Consider the following 19,457-nt stretch of genomic DNA (forward strand, 5'->3'; position numbering starts at 1 on the left):
GGTTGGTCTCATAGCGCTGCCTATCGGCGCTGCGGGACCAACCCGGCAGGACCCCAGCTGCTCTGCCCCAGGAGTCCCCGATTCAGCCGCCGCTGAAACAGATCAGTGGCTGATTCCAGGAAGCCCGGGGCAGAGCTGTTCTGCCTGGAGCTTCCTGGAATCAGCCGCTGATCTGTTTCAGCAGCGGCTGACTCGGGGACCCCTGGGGCAGAGCAGCTGGGGTCCTGCCAGGTTGGTCCCGCAGCGCCGATGGGCAGCGCTATGAGACCAACCCCGCAGCACCCCAGCTGCTCTGCCCCAGGCGTCCAGATTCAGCCTGCTCTGCCCTGGGCTTCCTGGAATCAGCCGCTGACCTGTTTCAGCGGCGGCTGAATCGGGGACCCCTGTGGCAGAACAGCTGGGGTCCTTCCGGGTTGGTCCCGCAGCGCTGTCCTTTGGCGCTGAGGGACCAACCCGGCAGCACTCCAGCTGCTCTGCCCCAGGTGTCCCCAAGAGCATCTGGGGTGCTGCTGGGTTGGTCCCGTAGCCCCGAGGGGCAGCGCTATGAGACCAACCCAGCAGCACCCCAGCTGCTCTGCTCCCGGTTTCCCAGATTCAGCTGCTGGTCAGTTTCAGCAGCAGCAGCTGAATGAGGGAAGCCTGTCCGGCTGCCCCAGCACTTCTGGGTTCCTGATGGTGCCGGACCATCAGGAGTCCCGGAGCATTGGATGCCGGACTAATGGAGTTTTACTGTATCATTATATTAAATACTTTCTTTGAAACTATGTCGCTCATTATTGAAGCTTAAAAAAAAAACAATCAACCAAACCTAAGGGTATGTTTGCCAAGGTATTCAGCTGTCTTTTTTTTAAGTCATTCTAATTCCTAATCAAACCAGTATGCCTAATGAGTCCAAGATGGCCTGTCAACTTAAATTATCTGTTTGTCTGTCTGTTTACTGTATTCTGTCTGTCTACAGTTCTTTTTTTAATCTCTGTGAAGTTCAGTTATTGAGTCCCAGATTTCCTTCTGGAAGGAATCTCTAACAGATTATCTTTCATGGTGATATGTTGATGATTTGCTAATATACAGCTTATAAATGTAAGAAACCTGAAGAAATCTCTGAGAAGCAGAGCAGCTCAGAGGAGAGGAGAAACAAGAGATTTTAATAGCTTACCCAGCACTGCAGTTTGATTAAAATAAAAATCTTAAACATATGTCTTAACTAGAAGAATATTTTGGGATGATTTAAAAGTTTCTGATTTAAAAATGTAAAATAGTATCTTCCATTAATTTTTACTATCAAGAGATTTCTATATTATATGTATTCATGCTGAGCCACATTTAGCTCACATTTTTCATAAACAATCATAGCAGTTAATAGGAGAATGCATAAGTCAGACAAGCAGGATTTGGCCCTACAAAGTATAGTCTAACAATAAAATAGAAAAGCTTCAGAAGGGTAGCCGAGTTAGTCTGTAACAGGAAAAACTTAAAAAACAACAAATAGTCCGGTAGCATTTTAAAGACTAATAAGACATGTAGGTTGTATCATGAGCTTTTGTGGGTAATCAGGTGAAAAAAGATCTATCTTTCAGCAGTGCACGATTATTTCTTACATTATTTTTTCTAATGTTATGTGCTGTCCAATTGTAAATGAATGACTAATTTTCTTTAGGAGATTATTCCTCAGTGTTTGAATAAATTATGATCACATGAGCTGCAAAGTATGTGCATAAATACAGAAAACTACTAAGTAAGGGCCATTCTGATCCAAGATTAATGCGAATGTCACGAATATCAAGCAACATGTTAACTTGGGAAAGAGCAAACCAGTTCAGATAAATTAAGATCTGATTTCGAGTTTCATTCAGAACTCAAACTGAACTTGACACTTAAGAATTTCAGACTCATCAGTTTGGCTTTTGGGCTTGTTTTTAAAGTTTCAGTTGCCTCTATCATTTGTACCTTGTCTGGAACTAGAAAGGAAAATTCCAATATACCACAAGGAAGAATACATTTTCAGAATTTTCGGAAGACAAAACCAAGAATCACTGAAAATCTAAGGAGAACACCAGCCTGAATTTCATCGTAAAGTTGGTTGGAGAAGAGTATCCAAACACAAAGTAGTAAAAAAGACCCTCTCAGCTTTTCAGAGGTTTGCACGAATGGAGTGACTTAGACCAGGTTTACACTAAAGAGAAAGATCGAATGAAGATACACAACTCCAGCTATATTCATTACATTGCTGGAGTCCACGTACTTTATTTTGAGTTTCCCCACCATTCCAACAGTGGGAGGCTGACAGAACGAATGCTCCTGTAGGCTTCCATTACTCCTTGCAGTGGCTGGAATGCCAGCCACCAAGGGGGGGGGGGATGCCCTCTGAGTTCGATGTAGCTGTCTTTACTAGACTTGCTAAATCGAACCCAGAAAGATTGATCACGGCAGCGTCGATCTTCCCCAGAGTGTCGACATGGCCTTAGAAGCCTAGTGGCTGCATTCTGGAGCAGTGGTTCTCAACCAGGGTACATCTATGGGTACACAGTGGTCTTTCTGAGGGCACATCAACTCATTTAGATATTGCCTTGTTTTAGGACAGGCTACATAAAAAGCACTAACAAAATCAGAACAGTCTAAAATGTCATACAATCCTAGTTTATACTGCTCTATATACTAGTCACTGAAATGTAACTACTATATCTATATTCCAATTGAATTTTTGTTTATAATTATACACTAAAAGGTGAAAGGAAGCAATTTTTCAGTCACATTGTGCTGTGATACTTTTGCATTTTGATGTTCAATTTAGTAAGCAAGTGAGATGAAACTTGGGGCATGCAAGACAAATCAGACTCTTGAAAGAGGTACAGAGTCTAGAGAAGTAGACAGCTACTGCTCTAGAGTCTCTGCTCTGGTTCCCTATCATCCGGCAGATGCTGGACATGGAGGTGTCCAGGATCATTGACAGGAGGTGACAATGGTGTCTGTTGCCCGGGGCCCAAGAAACACTGCAGAAAGAGCAGCAGCCAGAGACCTTCAAATCACCACCGGAGCCCCATGTGTCAAAAAGGGCTGGAGGAGGGGGAGGCACCAAGCAATGCAGGCAGAGCTGGCCATAGCCCCGCTCCTTCCAGGTGTCCAGAGCTGAGCCCCTCCCCACCCCCACCCCAGCACATTGCCCAGGGCCCAGCCAAATTTGTCACTAGCCCTGGTGTGTCCTGTTCATCCATATATGGCCAGTGGAGCTGAGCTCCTGCATGCTAATCCAGGAGGGCCAGCCAACCAGCTCCAAAAGAAGCCCCAGTAGCTTCAGCTGAGCTGAAAGTGTGAAGATGAGGAGGACTAAACACAGGATATAGGGACAGGTTGGCAATCTCAGAACTCCTTCAGCAGATCACCAAGGGGAAATAATAGCCCCACAATATTCAAGACATACCTTATCGACTTGTCATTGGTGATACCCAAGGTAAAAAATGACTGCCTGCCTTACTGAGTTTATAATCTCTCTTTTGTTCCCTGATCTACAGGTCCTGTATGATAGTGCATTTCCCAGATCACATAGCTTTTCCCCCTCCTCGCTTCCTGTTATATCTAACTTTTTTCCGGCATCTGTTTTTGTCCAGTATCAATCATTGAAAACTACTATGACTGTTCTGTATGATCCCTGCATGCTACTAATTTAGTTAACAATTACTTCCACACTCTCATCCTTTGTAGCATGCAATATATTACTAAGTGCCTGATGTCCAGATAATATAATGGCTCACATGTTACCACTGCAATTTGTAACACAATATATTCTTCAGCAGTATAATCCCATATTGTCTGCTAAGTAGACTTTATATTTAGAAATCCACCTATCCAATTGCTTGAGTACATAATACACATCTCTTGTACAGGACTTGCTTTGTCTAGTCAGTAGTTCATGCTTATACGAAGCATGAACATACTGGCAATGTTTCATGTTATCGTGAAATAAGCTATACAAATACTGCATATAACGTTGGCAGTGTGATGACGCAAGCAGATTATAAACTTCGCTGTTTCACACTGCATATCACCTTTCATCTGCAGAAAGCAAATACACAACTCAATGAAGCCTCACAACATCCCTATGAGGTAGGTATTATTCTATTAATTATAATACGTCAGCTGAACCACAGAGAAATTACATTATTACCCAAAGACAAACACAGGTACTCAGTGGCTGAGTCAAAAGCAGGAGCGAGGCATTCAGATTGCTGGTACCCTGTACTACCCGCTAGACCATTCTTCTCTTTAGAGAACGGATGATGCAATACAGAAACTAGAGCCAACACTCTCAGTTTGTGAACTGAACGCCCACAGACCGCAATGGGAAAGCCATGAACCTCTGACAATGTCACATCTAGTAGCATATTTGCATCCCCCCCCCCAAATGGTCTTCTAGAAACATTTGCAAAAAAGGGCATACAAAAATCTTGCCGTTAGAAATTAATGGAAAGGTGGGACTGCACGAGCGTATGGAACAGAACAGATTCCTTATGTGCACACTTTAAAAGTAAAAAGTACAGTGAATAACATTTTTTATCATTATTTCCATGAGTAACTTTAGAAAAGTAGAGATGCCTCCCTCTGAATTAACTTTATTTCAATTGTCCTTTCTTTAAAATAAGCACATTCCAGGATTCACATTAAATAATCTATGGTCATTTCAAGCCAGTTACTAAACATGGCTCCCATGCTTTATAGAGTTATAATGCATTGAAAAGTTTTTGGATCATTTGTGTGCTGCAGCTGTAGTACACTGGGCTATAGCTGTATCAGGTATCATCAGGTAAGCAAGGTTTGAACCAGTCAATATTTGTATGGGAAACCTCAGTGTGCTATTTTATGATTTATGAAATACTAAGTGACACTTTGCCTAAAGTCAGCATTGAACAAATTCTCTTGCATGGTGTTCTATCAACTCTACTCTAAGATGTTATATTATTGGAATAGCCGCGATGCTGAGGTCCTACGCATTTGGTATAATTAAAAAACTCACAAGCTATTTTGCAACAGAAAACTGTGTTTGAACAACAGCAATTACATTCTTCCTCCAAACTCCTTTTATTCCCAAGTTATCTGTGCATCTCACCCCAGGGGTGAAGGTTTCTGTAATGAGGAAAATTATTTTTATAGTGTGTAAAAAGTTTTGGGATTTTTCTGGTTGAAAGGCACCGTGTAAACATAAGGTCAGAATTAATGGGGGGTTTTTCTTAAATGACTGATGATATTGGCAATGCTTTCTGAGCGTAGGTTCCAGCTACTTCCATAGGTATAACTTTACAGCAAATTCTCTTCAAAATATATCCTTGGTCTTGAAATTGGATAACATAATTTTCTATTATTTTTGAAACAAGAACTGAGAAATACTTTTTTTAAACTTTATACTATACGTAATACTGTAATTTGGATAGACGCCTTATTTTATATGTACAATATTTGTGGTGTGTGTGTGTGTGCGCGCGCGTATGCATGTGCACTCTCTACTACCACATTGTGTGTGTTTCTCTCAAAGAGAAAATCAAACACACATGCTATTTAAGAGTCTGAACAACATCTTTCAACAAAGTTTAGCTGCTTTCATTTTGTAGACACTTTTAATTTTATCTGGAAACTTTTTGACATTAGAAATAGAACAACTTGTAGTTTCTCATTATGGTTGCTGCCAGAATCTATGCTTGGTTGCTCAACTAAAGACCTTGCATTGCTAATTACTTCCACATGCCCATATCCCAAGTGAAAGAAAACTTATTGGTTCTGACAGCCCATTCTCTCAACACTGAATTCCAAATGAAAACTCAAATTTTGGCCAAACATAACATTTCATCAATCTTGTTCTACTGACTGGAAAAGCAACATCAAACAAGCAGAGCTAATGGCTTTTTACTGAGCAGTTCCCAAGCTTATATTCTCTGATGATAGATCCACGTGAGCAAAGGACTTCTTTAAAGTACTTAGTAATTAGCTTTTGAACCAAGAAACAATGCGTAAAGTAAATTGAACCATCCATATGCCGATGACAGAGTGAATTCAGTTGACAAATGATATGGACAGCAGAGACCAACAGAGTAAGAGCTAAAACAAACAAAGTGCACAGAAATAAAGCAAAAAGAAAAAAAAGTGATAAAATAAGATGAAGCAAGCCCCAAAGCTAGCGGGAAGCCTGTGATCTGGGAGTTGAGGCCTTCAGGATATTGGAATTTAATTGAAGATCAGGTCCAAGTTTAGAGACAACAGAGCAATGCTGGGTACCAGTGACCAAAAAAAGAAAGAAAAAAAAAGACTAGACTAGGGGGGATTAAAACTGTATTTTTATAACTGTACTGTATTTATTAGGTCAAATTCTGTGCTGGTGAAACTTCAGTAATAATTGCACCATCAAATGCTGTAGTTTTATGTTTGCAAAACTCCTAGACTTGAAAAATCTGGGACAATGTGTAGGAAACTGAGTAGACGGGTATTAAAAACAAACATTTTGGGGAAACTAGTGATTCCTCTCTCTCTGATGGTCAGAGAAGGCAAATGACAAATGAGAAGGCAAATCTTGAGGATTAACTCAATTGGTCTGGGTCAGCTGTGCTGTCAGATGCCCGTACTGGTAGCAGTTGTGTATTTTAGGCATTCAAGAGCATATTTTTAAAGTGGTTAAGGAGTTATCTGCTTTACTGGGGACATACTGTAATGCTCAGTGGTACAAGTCTGTGGTACAAGGAAAAGGTTTTATTTGTGGGTCACATGATGTAAATCAGTGCTCAGGAATTAGCTGGTAAATGGTTACAGATTTTTGGAGCTTCTCAACTCAGCAAGGAAGATAATATCAAGTTATTTCTCTTATTTCTGTCACACGACAATGAGATGTCAAGTGATGGGTTCAAAGGAACTAGGTTGAAATGCTTAATTCTCGAAGATGAGGGGAGGGACAAAATTTGGATTCCTCCAGAAAGGGTTATTTGGAGTATCCTCTATTAAGTGCTGTGCAAAGGAGTATGCAAAAGGTCTTGAGGGTAATGGACCAGTTTTCTCCATCTCTGTACTGGAATGGCAGACAGATGAGTGGAACTAAAGATGAGATGGGAAAACTGTTAAGGTGGGACCAAAAGGAGAATATTATTCTCTTGGTATCTAAGTCTTATTTGAGGCTATTTCTCAACAGATCTAACATGGCTTTCGGATAGACTTGGTTATAACATGGTAAAGATGAAAACAGGCATTCAATGGAAACGCAGTTAATGCGTGAAAGTTTACGTGGCCTGTTTAAGCGTAAGTGTTGCTACCAGCCAAAAAGAATTATTTGTATGTGTTTATAGCACTACCCTGATATTGACTCTCTCATTTTTTTTAGGATTAACATAGCTTTTGGGGTGTGTAGGTGGGCATGTAATGGTCTTTAAAAGACTGCTCTGAACCCTAAGAGTGCCCTGAGCACCTGCAAACACAAAAATAAGCCCATTGGAGCTGCATATAGTTAGCGTCTTTTAGAATTTGATCAATGAAAAGTAGCAACATCACCTTCCAGTAGGGCCATCGTGATGAAATTAGCTGGACAACATTAAGTGCCCATGTCGTATTCTGGCATGATCAATTTTCTTATGGATTAAGTAATTTCAAAATGACAACCAGTCTAATTGCTTGTTTAAAATACAGTCAAGTGATGTCTAACTGGTTGATGCTTAGAAAAGCACAATATGACCTTTGTCCATAAGCTAACTGCAGATGCAATAGCAGGGTTCCTTCCAGAATGTGTCCATTTAGTTCTAGTGGTATCTAGAGATTTTCTTTAAAAGGGGGATAAAATATTGTGACTTGTACCTTAGCATGGCCCAGGTCTCTAAGAACATAGTGTGACAACTCTCTGGTGGTAACATGTGATGTCACAGAGCACAAGCATTAGGCAGTGTCCATGAGTCAGATGTCACCACCTGCAGGGGCTCTTTAGCGTGTCACCACCACACCTGGTCTTTTTAGACTTACTTTCTGCCTCGGGTTGAGTTAAAAGTCCCGCCGTATTTCTTCCGATTAAGGATGAGAGCAGCAATTTCTGGCACGTAGCGAGCAAACATTGCCTACATGCATGAAACAAAAAAAACAAAAAAAAGAAAATGGCATGCAGAGAGTGTTCTACTGCAGCAGAGGCAGCAGAGCCCCCTTGGAATACTTACTTTCTTCCACTAACCGCACTATAGGAACCACCATATTTCTTGCGGTTTCCTATTAACTCTATGATTTCAGGGACGTAGCTGGCAAACATGGCCTAAGAAGAAGATAGGAGACAGAAGAAAAGACTAAAAAGAGAGGCCAAAGAAAGGGGGATGATGAATATTTTCAGAAGATATATATCTTTAAGATCTGAAAATGCAAAAGAATTAAACCCAAATAAAAGTATTTTTAAAAATGAAAAAAATGGGGAAAAAAAACAAATTTTTATAAAACAAAACAAGAGGACTCAACGTAAAAGTTGATCTTGAAGAAGATGGACATTTGGTAAACTAAAAGCAATGGTTAAAAGAGGGGAAAAAAAGCACACAAAATAAAAGAACAAAATAAAGTCAAATGTGGGATTTGATTGTAAAATATTGGTTGTGTCTAATTCTTTCGGAAAAGGGTGGGGATGGAATTACACAAAGATTACATGCTACAAAAAACAAAAGGGGAAATTAATATTTTTAGGTTTTTTTAAAAAAGATGGGTGGACTTTTTTCCCCTTAATTAAGATTCAAAGGAAGACAAAAACAATATGGTGCCAGGCGTTCCCCCACATTCAAGAAACAAAATGGAGTCAATCCCCCTTAAACAAAAAACAAAAACAACCTTTTTCAAAAGTTTTGTTTTTAAAAGGGTTGTAAGCACACGTGAGAGAAAAAGGTAGTAAGGAGAAAAAAAAATGATCTGCCATGTTTTGTCCAACAAACATCTTGCTCGTGGCTGGATACTTCTAAGAGCTGCTGCCAGTCAACTTGGTCTCTTTATCCAGATGCAAATACGTGTGTTTTTTGAAGTGCATATATATTATACATATTGCATTGATAATGTATCTGTTATACATATACCTCCTACAGAGAGACGTATGCATATGTACAATAAATATGTGTGCATAATAACAATACATATATGCACATAAATGTGCAATACATGTATGGTGAATGAATTTTAAGCCACACTTACCTTACAGGGTATTAATCTTAGCATAAACTGCTCTTTTAAAAGACAAAATGTAGCAGTTGCTGTAGTGGTACTAGTAATGATAAAAAAAGATAATTTGACATAGAACAATTAGTAGCTTTAGTGCTAAGTATATACTTATTTGAACAGGAGAAGTGATACAATTTGCTGAGTTAAAAAAATGGTTGTGTTTATACTAAGTGAGGCTACTGCCAGAGGACATGATGACATGGTTGCATGTCTGAAATTAAAGAGAACATTGGTTGTTAGTGTCTGGATCAGGCATGCTGCTCTTTAAGGCAGTACTAAGCCACAGTGTTTGTTGGAATTCTGGGAAGGAACACGGGGGTCGGGAGGGGCTCTTGAAACCGCAAACTTCCTTCAAAATATCAATGACCATTATCAAACAATGCACAACAGTAATTGTTACTGAAAATAATGGACTGTAAATAATACTATAAATACAATTGCTAAGGCATTTCATGTATTTACATGCATTACTTTGTAAATGGATTAAACATATTCTTACTGCAGATGAATTACAATCTCTGCAAAAATGTGACAAGACCTAGCTTAACAATACTTATCTATAAAATGAAAAAGGTGTGTGGCTGAATGGTTTAAAATTCCTGTATTATGTTTTTAACTTACTCAACAAAATACTATAGCTCAGGTTGCTACTTAATAGATTTAGGGGGTATAAAAATCTGTATTAAAGCAGTAATAGCAATAAAGAGATTTTACCAATCCCCCGAGGATGAAGAAGACCATGAAAAGGCGACCAAGGGTTGTTTTTGCATAAACGTCTCCATAGCCAACAGTGGACATTGTAACCATTAGTAAATATACACATTCCCAATATGTAAGTGATTGGTTATTTTGGAAATTTTCCCATGGATCCCCTGAGTTCTCCACCTATGATATGAAAGGACAAACACATTGATTTAATATGGCAGTAACAGATTAACACTAGCTAATTTTAATTTTAACTCTAATTGGTATGCATGTAATGCTGGAAACATTTTACTCATAAAGGACCAAATTCTGCCTTAATTAAAGCTGTACATGTACCCTGTTACCATTCAGAGTCTTCTTGCTTACATTATTTGTGGAAATCATTATTATTTAATTTAATAGTCTGACCTTCCTTTTCCTTCTAAAATAACACACATCCAGTGATGTCATGTACACAGTAATTACCCACACGTATGCATCATCAAAAACAGATCTCTGGCTCCAAAAATTCATAACTTTTAGTTTCATAAGCACAAACGTCTATCATCATCAAAACTTGAATCTTCACTGTCTATTGACAGTAGCATGATTCATGTCAACCAATGAATAATTATAGACGACTAAACAGTTAACAAGTTCTTGCTATACCCAGCAGAGAGAAATGTTACAGTTATCAAGAGTTTGTTATGGCCTAACTTATGAATTGGTTGAGATCTTTAAGCTAAAGTTATTTTATAACCCTCTATTTTCATGTGTCTGTAAGAATATGGGAATTGCCACACTAGATCAGACATAGGGTTTTTCTAATTCAGCATCCTTTCTCTGACCATTACCAGAACCAGCTTAGGATGACTATAAAGGCTAATTCCAGTCTGAAAATCATCAAGGAGCAAATTTTCAAAAAGATCCCTGTAGTGAACCTGGAATGTTAATAAGTGCATTAATCTATGCAATCAAAACTCTGGGGGGCTTCTTTGTGTGCTCAAGTGAGGGAGTCTATGTTGTTGAATTTGGGCAGAAGTACACGCACAGAGCCGGTCTTAGGGGCGCCATTTTCAAGGGGCTGCTGACAGAGCCGGTCTTTGACTGCGACCACTTTTCAGCCCAACTTCCTGAATCCTTCCCCCAGGTTTCCCTGGTTACTCCCCAACCGCTCCCCTTCTCCCCCCCCCCCCACACTTTTTTTTTGCTTGACAAATTTTTGTCCGGTATGTTTTTTAAACCATCTGGGAACCCTACGGGCAAGCTGGGCAATCGCCTGGGGCCACCAATTGGTTAGGACCGGCTTTCTACATGTAGACAAATAGAGGCCCTTGAAAATACTTGGGAGCAATTTAAAAGGCCCATCAGTGAAAAGTTGTCTCAAACTTCTGAATATGGAAATAAAGCAGTTTTAAAAACAGTAAGTTTGCTATTTTTAATCATTCCTTCAAAGCTTCTTGACTATTCAAGCTACAAGACCAGGAACCAAAGCAGAGATCTTGTTTCCTAATTTTAGATAAAAGTTCTCCAACTCCAAGCAAGGTAACAGAGATCTATGTTTAAAATTACTACAGAACAGGGGTTCCCAAACTACCATCTATAGATCACTTGCTGGTAATCATAGGAAAACTGGCTGATTCTATGTGTCTGGCTCCCCCTCTTATTTTCCAGATCATTAATTTTATTAAAAAGCATCTAAAATACATTAAGTAATTCCCAAATTTTATTTTCCCACGTAGCCAGTTACCACAGGGATGTTGTATGATCATGGAAGAGAATCTTTCAGATTATGATCATCTTTAATAAGATGTGGTCCACATTATCTGGTTCAGCTGCACCATAAAGAAAATATGAAGAAAACTGAGACATGTTGCATAAAAATGCCTCTGCCTGAGCTTACTTGATTTATATACATGGGTTTTCTGAAACTACACCAAACTGTAAGGTCTAAGGTTTTAAACTGCAACTCATTGTGATCTTTGTCAAACTTTGTAATTTGTGTAACTCTCAGAAATTTACTGTAAACTGCAACTTTATAATCTTTTTAAATCTCAGCCACCTTGTTTGTAACTTTCCTTAAGCTGCATTCTCTCCTGGGTGAATGGAGAGAGAGTGTGAGTGTGAAGAAGACTGGGAACCATGGAGCACATTTCAATGAATCATCACAGTCTGGGCATGCTCCCTGCTGCATAAAGGGAAGTCTGGGCATGCTCCCTGATGATGAGGTGAATGAGTCACAGGAGCCAGTCAGACACTATATAAAGAGGAGCACGTGAGACCCTCTCTTTTTCCTTCCCCTGCTCCTGAGAAGCTCCCCTCCAGTGTCTCTCCTCCTGACCAGCTTCCCCAGCTTGATAAGCAGACAGACCCTCCAGGATCTACATGCCTTGGTTCCTTCTGCATCCCATATGTCTGTGTAAGTGTGTGAGTGCCTGAGGGCAGGAATGAATGGGTGTGAATGAGTGAATGAATGGAGGGCTGTGTGCTTACTTGCTTGCGCGTGAGAGTGTGTGAGAGAGAGAGAGAGAAAGAGAGTGAGTGAGTGAGTGAGTGAGTGAGTGAGTGAGTGTGTGTGTGTGTGTGTGAGAGAGAGAGAGAGAGAGAGAGAGTTCTATCTTCTTTAGTTTAAACCTTTGGTGGCTGCTTTCTCCTCTTTAGTCTTACCTAGTGGAAATAAACCCGTACTAGTGTAACCCTGGGTGGTCTCCAGTGAGAATATTTTTGAGGTAACAAGACAGATGAACAACTACAGGTTACACCTCTGAAAACTGGCACTCTCTGGTCTGACAACTTCTGTGGTCCGGCAGGACCACAGATGCTCTTGGACCAGAGAGCCTAATAGCAGGAAGGTCAGCATCCCCGCTAGGACCGTGGGCAGCAGGGCCAGAGGAGCCCCACAGAAGTGATGGGGCCAGAGACCGGAGAACCCCAGCAGCCCGCAGCACCACAGGGCCGGGAGAAGCTGATAGCCTGCAGCAGCACGGGGTGAGGGGCTGGAGAAGCCCGGCTGCCCACAGCAGTGCTGGTTTGGGGAAATCTAGCTGCCCACAGCAGTGCGGGCCTGGGGAAATTTGGCTGCATGCGGTAGTGTGGGCTAGGCTGGAGAACCCCTGTCATCCCTGGCAGCCTGGGGCTGACAGCAGCACAGCAGACTGCTTGGCTGGGGAGAGGGCAGATGAGGCCAGAGGCAGGGACCGGCTGGCTTAGGCCCATGGCAGACGACACCTGCCTCTGGCCTGGTCTGGCGCATGTCATTCGAGACTGGTCAGGTCCAAACTGTGCTGGACCAGGGAATTCCAGCCTGTATTAAAAACCTGCTTCTCCTCAAATCTAGAAGAAGAATCCCCAGATTGCTAATAAATCATTACTAACAATGGCTGGCACAATTATAATGTTTTGTCCCTTTTCCAACCCACATTGCCTCTTTCACCAGTATAGCATTGTGGTGTGCACAGCACTAGGTCACTCTAAGTGGCGTCACTCGGAAAAGCAGGTTTTTTCACACCTCTGAGCAACATAGGTTAGAGTGACTTAAGCAGTAGTGTAGGCCTACCTCGAGTTTGGTCTTTTGAGGCACTAATTAAAAGTCTATGATGATGCTTGTATCACAAAGTCACTAAGGAGTATTTGTGATATAAGACAGACAAGGTGGGTAAGATGCGATAATTTATTTGGAGCTGTTTCTGCTGGTGAGAGACATAGATGCTAACTTTTATTTTTCCCTGGAAGTTCTCAAGCCCCACTCTGCCCTGAAGGCCCACCTCTGCTCTATCCCTTCCCTCAAGGCTCCGCCCTCCCTCCATCTCTTCTCATGCTACCTCCCTGCCTGGAGACCCCACCCTTGCTCTGCTTTCTCCCAGGCATCCCTGATTAGTTGATGGGGACATGACCAAAGAGCTGTGGCTTGTGGGTTCTGACCACCCACTGTTTTTCCCTATGGGTGCTCCAGTCCCATAAACCCATGGAGTCGGCATGAGCAGCAATCAAGCTAGGTCGAGCTCTTTTTAAAGTTGGGAAAGGAACTCTCAGGTCACAGCTAAATGGAAGATGGAACAGATATTTATCACATGTTGTAAAGGACCATTCAAGCCAGAATAGCCTGGTGAACACCTCTGTAGTCAACAGGCTTTAAAAACAAGGGGTTAGTGGGTTAGAGGTTGTTGTCATAGGCCATAAATCCAATGTGTCTGATTAATCCACAATTTTGGGACTCTAGCAGAGTAATGAATTTAAGCTACCAGGCTCATCTTTTAAAAGTCTACTGCAGATTTCCTTCGAAAATGAGGTCTGATCGGTCAGCTACAGTGATCACTTTTTGAAAAGTGTTTAACTACAGGCGCTATGATGTTATCGTCTATCATTTTCCTCTGTGATATAGTGTACAATAAGAGGAGACTAAAAACTTGTTATCTTACTAAGCCTGAGTTGAATCTATTACATAATATGCCCCTAAAGTCCTATTAAATTGTACTCACAAAATAAACACTTTGTTTCAAAACTTGGATTGCTTTTTTAACTTGTAAAATAATGGCATTAATCAGCATTTTAAAACTGGGCTTCTTTTAGTGATAGAAGTGTTTAAAACAGACAGCTAATCAATACTGAATAAGTATTTAAAACATCAAATAGATAATATTTTTTGGCAGGGAGTGAAAGTCATATGATTTTTTTTAACTCAATAAAGCAGCCCTAAGATCACTACTCTAAAGTGTCAGGAACTAGATTAATTCTTCTGAAAATATAGAACTGCTTATTCGGCAGAGCCTTGTGTTTCCCAAGATGGCCACTCTCAGAAATAGGGTGACATTACTATTTATGAAAACAAAAACAACAACAAAAATGGTAGCACCTTAGAGACTAACAAATATTTTATCTATCTAGTATCACGAACTTTTGTGGGCATAACTCACTTCTTCCGATGAGCCCATGAAAACTTATGATTCATATATAAATTTGTTAGTCTCTAAGGTCATGTCTACGCAACAAAATACAGGACTGTGTAGCACTTTAAATACTAACAAGATGTCTACACGACAGCATTATTTCGGAATAAAGAGCGTATCTACATTACAAGCCTTTATTTCGCAATAATGTTGAGCTGGAGGACTTCTTACTCCGACTCATGGTAACTCTCATTTCACGAGGGATAAGGGAAGTAAAAGGAAGAGTGTTCTTCCTTTGACTTCCTGCTGTGCAGACAGTGCCAAAAGCCGAATTAAGTGATTTCGACTTCAGGTACGCAACTGACGTAGTTGAAGTTGCATAGCTTATTCCGATGTTAGCCCTGTTGTATAGACATACCCTTAGGTGATACAGGACCACTTTGTTTTTTTAAGTTACAGATTAATATAGCTACCCCTCTGAGACTATTACTATTTATGCAACATCAGCTTTTGTCCATTCCCTCCCCTCCCCTTAAGAACACACACTAATTAGTAAAGCAATATTGCCATCTAGTGGTAGGATGTGATTACTGAAAGTTCTATTAAAATCCATGATTTATGTAACCATTGCTGAACCTAAACAGGGAGGCTAATGATGTGAATATTACTTACTGTTCAGAATCAGTTTTGGGTACCAGGCCTGAAAATCAGGCAGCTGTGATGCCTTTCTTTATTGTACTTTGTAACTGTGTTAAGAGATTGTCCTGAGCAAGGTCATTTTACATAATAAAGTAGCTCAGAGGAGCTGATCCATGAAAAAAAAATCCTGATGAAGTATTTTTAAGTATACTTACCAAATGTATGAACCCAGCTGCTGTCAGCCACGTGCTGATAAATATAGAGCACAGATTCACCAGCTTGATGGAATTACTGCACAAACAAATAGATATATATTATATTTCACAGCTAAGTTGTAACTGGAACACAAGTTATATAAACCATTTTGTAATGAATATCCCTACACAGACAAGCAGATCACTTTTATATACTTTAGGGCTGAAGTTCTTCATATTCATTTTAGTGGGAACAGAAGCAGGTGCTGTATGGGAATTTAAGAAATACTGAAAAATACCATATGCAAAAATATTTATTATTACATAACTCATAATTTCTTCCTTCATAGATTTCATATGGTTTTATATGCAACTTTTGTGAAGCTATGAAATGGAGAGAATAATAATTAACAAAAGTTTTCTGAGATCTGAGAGGATTTTCCAGCAGCAGGCAAGACAAAAATTGGGCATGTAAATTACATTTGCACCTGTGATCAAATATGAGATACCCATGGGCCTAAATCATTCATTCTTGCCCTATTTTCACATTTCCATTCCCCTTTCTCTTTTCCTCTGTCTATTCCTACTTGGATTAAGAATAGTACTTAGTTCAGTGTAAGTACTATGGGTTGGATTCTCAGCTGGTGCTAACTGGTGCAGATCTAAAAGCTACACCTATCTACCTCAGGTAGGAATTGGACTTTTATACCTGTAAAATGCATTTTTTAAACTGTTTCATTTCTTATGCCCTTTTGTATTTCCTCAGTATGCATTTTGCTTTTAACACCATTTCTATGAAAACCTTACATTCTGTGAGCAGCCCCATTAATGAAAAATGAATGTACTGAATTCAGTGGTACAGATGATAGCATGTAAACACTTGTGTAAATCATTGCAGGATTGAGGTTTTATTCTGCACATATAGAAAATAATCAGTGACCAGATTAGTGCAGTTAATCTGTAGGCACTATATGGCCATGAAGAAGCTGGATAGCATAAGGCCATTATGCCTACAGCTGAATGTCCTGTCCCTGTTGCAGGAAGAGGGGAGGCATTCTTCTTCAAGAGGGTAATGAAATTTGCAGTGTTCTCTAGTGCTTCTATGGCGCTTCCCCATATAGGCTGTGATTTTGAAATACCCTTGCTGGTGAAAACACTTCTTTGTATGAAAGAACAAAAGCAGGAAGGTCAATTTGCTTTCTTCTGTGAGATTATTGGGTTCGTTATTCCTGAGCATTCACACGGTTGGTAAGTATACGTAAACATATTAATGAATCCTCAAAGTTCTGCCTTTTTTGTGTGGAAATGATGTTTTTTCCCCAAAATGCGTTCCAGAAAATGCATTAATTATTTTACTATTTAAAAAGTTTCAATACTCAGATGATGGACTGCACATTAAGAACTAACTGATGTAAATAAATAAAATGAACTTTCTTTAGTACTTGCAAACATTTGTCAAATAATTTAACACGTGGATAGGTATCAGGATCAGCTACAGAACCATATACAAATAGGAAAAAGGTTAAATCCTAGAGAATATTATTTATTAGAAATTATTTGTATGCCTTTACTGTTGATATTAATAGTGCAGCTAAGCAACCCCAATATTAATGTTGTCATTTTACATACTCTTGGAATGTTTCAGAAAAACTTTGAGTAGCTGAAGTAATCTAAGGGCGGAAGATAAATTATTTTTATGTGTAGGAACTATTTTTTCCTAAAGCTTTCACAAACAGACATATCACGGCCCTGTTACATCAGTCTCCCCCCCCTCCCCCCGCCGATGTGAATTTGCACATGCACTGAAGAAAAAAGGAATTGTGCACTGTGCAATGCACTAATGACAGTGACAGATGTGTAAGATTAGACTTCCAAATTAAATAAAGGTTGTGTTTGGATTTTTTTTTTTCATAAAGACATACTTTTGTTCAAACAGGAATTCAGGGAAATTCTGTCGCCTGAATTATACCATACAGGAGATCAGACAACATCAGGGGGGCCATCAGCCTCTCTGAACCCTTGAATCCTTCAGTGTACTCAGTGGCTTGCGGCAGTGCAGATGTCTGCCCCAGCAGAATAACATGCAGGACATAGTGAGTAAGGCAGCGGTTCTCAATCCACAGACTGTTTGCGATCCATGTGACATCCTCAGGGCCATACAAACCGTATTGTGTGGCTGCAGCCCACAGGATACCTGAGGTATGTCCACACTGCATTCTTCTTTCGAGAGAGGAGTGCAAATGCAGACAAATGAAATTGCAAATGAAGTGTGGATTTGATTTCCGCACTTCATTTGCATAATTGTGTCCAGCCGCTATTTCGAAATACCCTATTTCGAGATTAAAAAATGCCTTGTAAACGTGGTTATTTTGAAAGAAACCTTCTTATGAAATAACCGTTAAAACCTCATTTTTAAGGAGTAAGGGTTATTTCGAAAGAAGGGGTTTCTTTCAAAATAACTGCGTCAACACTGCGTTTATCTCGAAATAGGGTATTTCAAAAAGCGTCCGGATGCAATTATGAAAATGAAATGCGAGAAATACAAATCCACACTTTATTTGCAATTTCATTTGTCTGCATTTGCATTCCTCTCGAAAGAGGAATGCAGTGTAGACATACCCATGGTGTGCTGAATATGCAGCTCCCAATGGTAAACAGATCGAGAATCTCTGTTGTAAGGTTTGATTTTGACATTTGTTTATACATATATTTTATACATCTGTTTTCATTTTGTTTTATACTTAAAATTCAAATGGCTTTTATTAAAGAAATGATGGTGAAAGTACTATTAGTGGGTTTTAAAAAAAACGTTAAGAGTAACCTTCACACTGGTAGAAGATAATGGACTTATTATTTACTGCATGGGCAAATGCTAGTCATTCAATTTGCTAAATGCATTCATTCCAGCAATATATACCCCAATTCACTAAAGCATGTAAACAAGTGGATAACTTTAAGAACGTGACCTGTCCCAATGGAGTATATAAACAGTTAATGCCATATTACATCATATCCTCTTGGTGGCTACATTTGATTATAGCAAAGAATTCAAACCTTTGTCCTTAAATTAGAACAAAAGGCATAATTCATAAGCATGCCGTGCTTCATTATGAAAGTCTCAATATTGCTCATCCCATGAATTTCAAGAGGAGGACTGTATCTTCCCAATGATGCTACAATATATCAACTGGCTTCCAGGTGCTCTCTTAGCACACATAAATAATAGTAATCGCTGGTATTAAAGAACTACTTTGATTACTTCTTTAGGTCTGATGGGGTTTTTTTGCACATTTATTCATAATCGTACCCTGCCTGTCCTTTATGAAATACCCCTCTTTCTGCCAGAGACTAAATATAGATGAAAGATTAGTCACAAACATTTTTCTGCTCTTTAAGCTCTTTCCAACATCTGTGCAAAACCCTTATTACGAGGCTTGCCTAAAGCTCTGTAGTTTTATTGAAACCTTGGATAAAATAGCGAGGGGAAAAAAACTAACTAAATTCAATCATCTAAAATATGAGAGAAAAAATTAACAATTCTGAAAAAGATTCATTACATTTCATAAGTATATAAACCTTAAATCAATAAGGGACATAGTTAGCCTCCTAGAGGTCCAGGTTATACTAGGGCTGCAAATTCTTTCTGCATCTGCGGAGAGTCTGCTAAAGAAGAATTAAGGCATTTTTAAAATGTGCATATAATTACATGACACCCAACAACTACCTGCTAAATGTATTCCTTTTTCATTTGCAAAGTATTCTAGCCACTTCGTATGGATCACAGTGTTATGAATGGCCCTTCTGCTGATCGTATGAATGAGATTTGTTCCTTTAATCCTAGTCCTTCAATTGCTAC

The 19,457-nt window shown here is 39.7% G+C and overlaps 1 protein-coding gene across 27 annotated transcripts in view; it reads right to left on the reverse strand.

Moving 5' to 3' along the window:
- KCNMA1 (potassium calcium-activated channel subfamily M alpha 1) overlaps positions 1 to 19,457 on the reverse strand; it is a 742,164-nt gene that overhangs the window by 211,391 nt on the left and 511,316 nt on the right. For 24 of the 27 annotated variants that reach the window (XM_075934710.1, XM_075934709.1, XM_075934712.1 and 21 more), the window contains 3 exons: positions 15,623 to 15,698; positions 9,913 to 10,083; positions 8,169 to 8,260 (listed from right to left, as the gene is read on the reverse strand). In XM_075934710.1, coding sequence (XP_075790825.1) covers positions 8,169 to 8,260; positions 9,913 to 10,083; positions 15,623 to 15,698 — 339 coding nt within the window. Of the gene's footprint in view, positions 1 to 7,980; positions 8,073 to 8,168; positions 8,261 to 9,912; positions 10,084 to 15,622; positions 15,699 to 19,457 lie in introns of all 27 variants that reach the window. The other 3 variants (XM_075934720.1, XM_075934721.1, XM_075934722.1) reach the window with 1 other exon arrangement.

Source organism: Pelodiscus sinensis, chromosome 8 (assembly GCF_049634645.1).
Source record: "Pelodiscus sinensis isolate JC-2024 chromosome 8, ASM4963464v1, whole genome shotgun sequence".
In the NCBI taxonomy this organism is placed as follows: Eukaryota; Metazoa; Chordata; order Testudines; family Trionychidae; genus Pelodiscus; species Pelodiscus sinensis.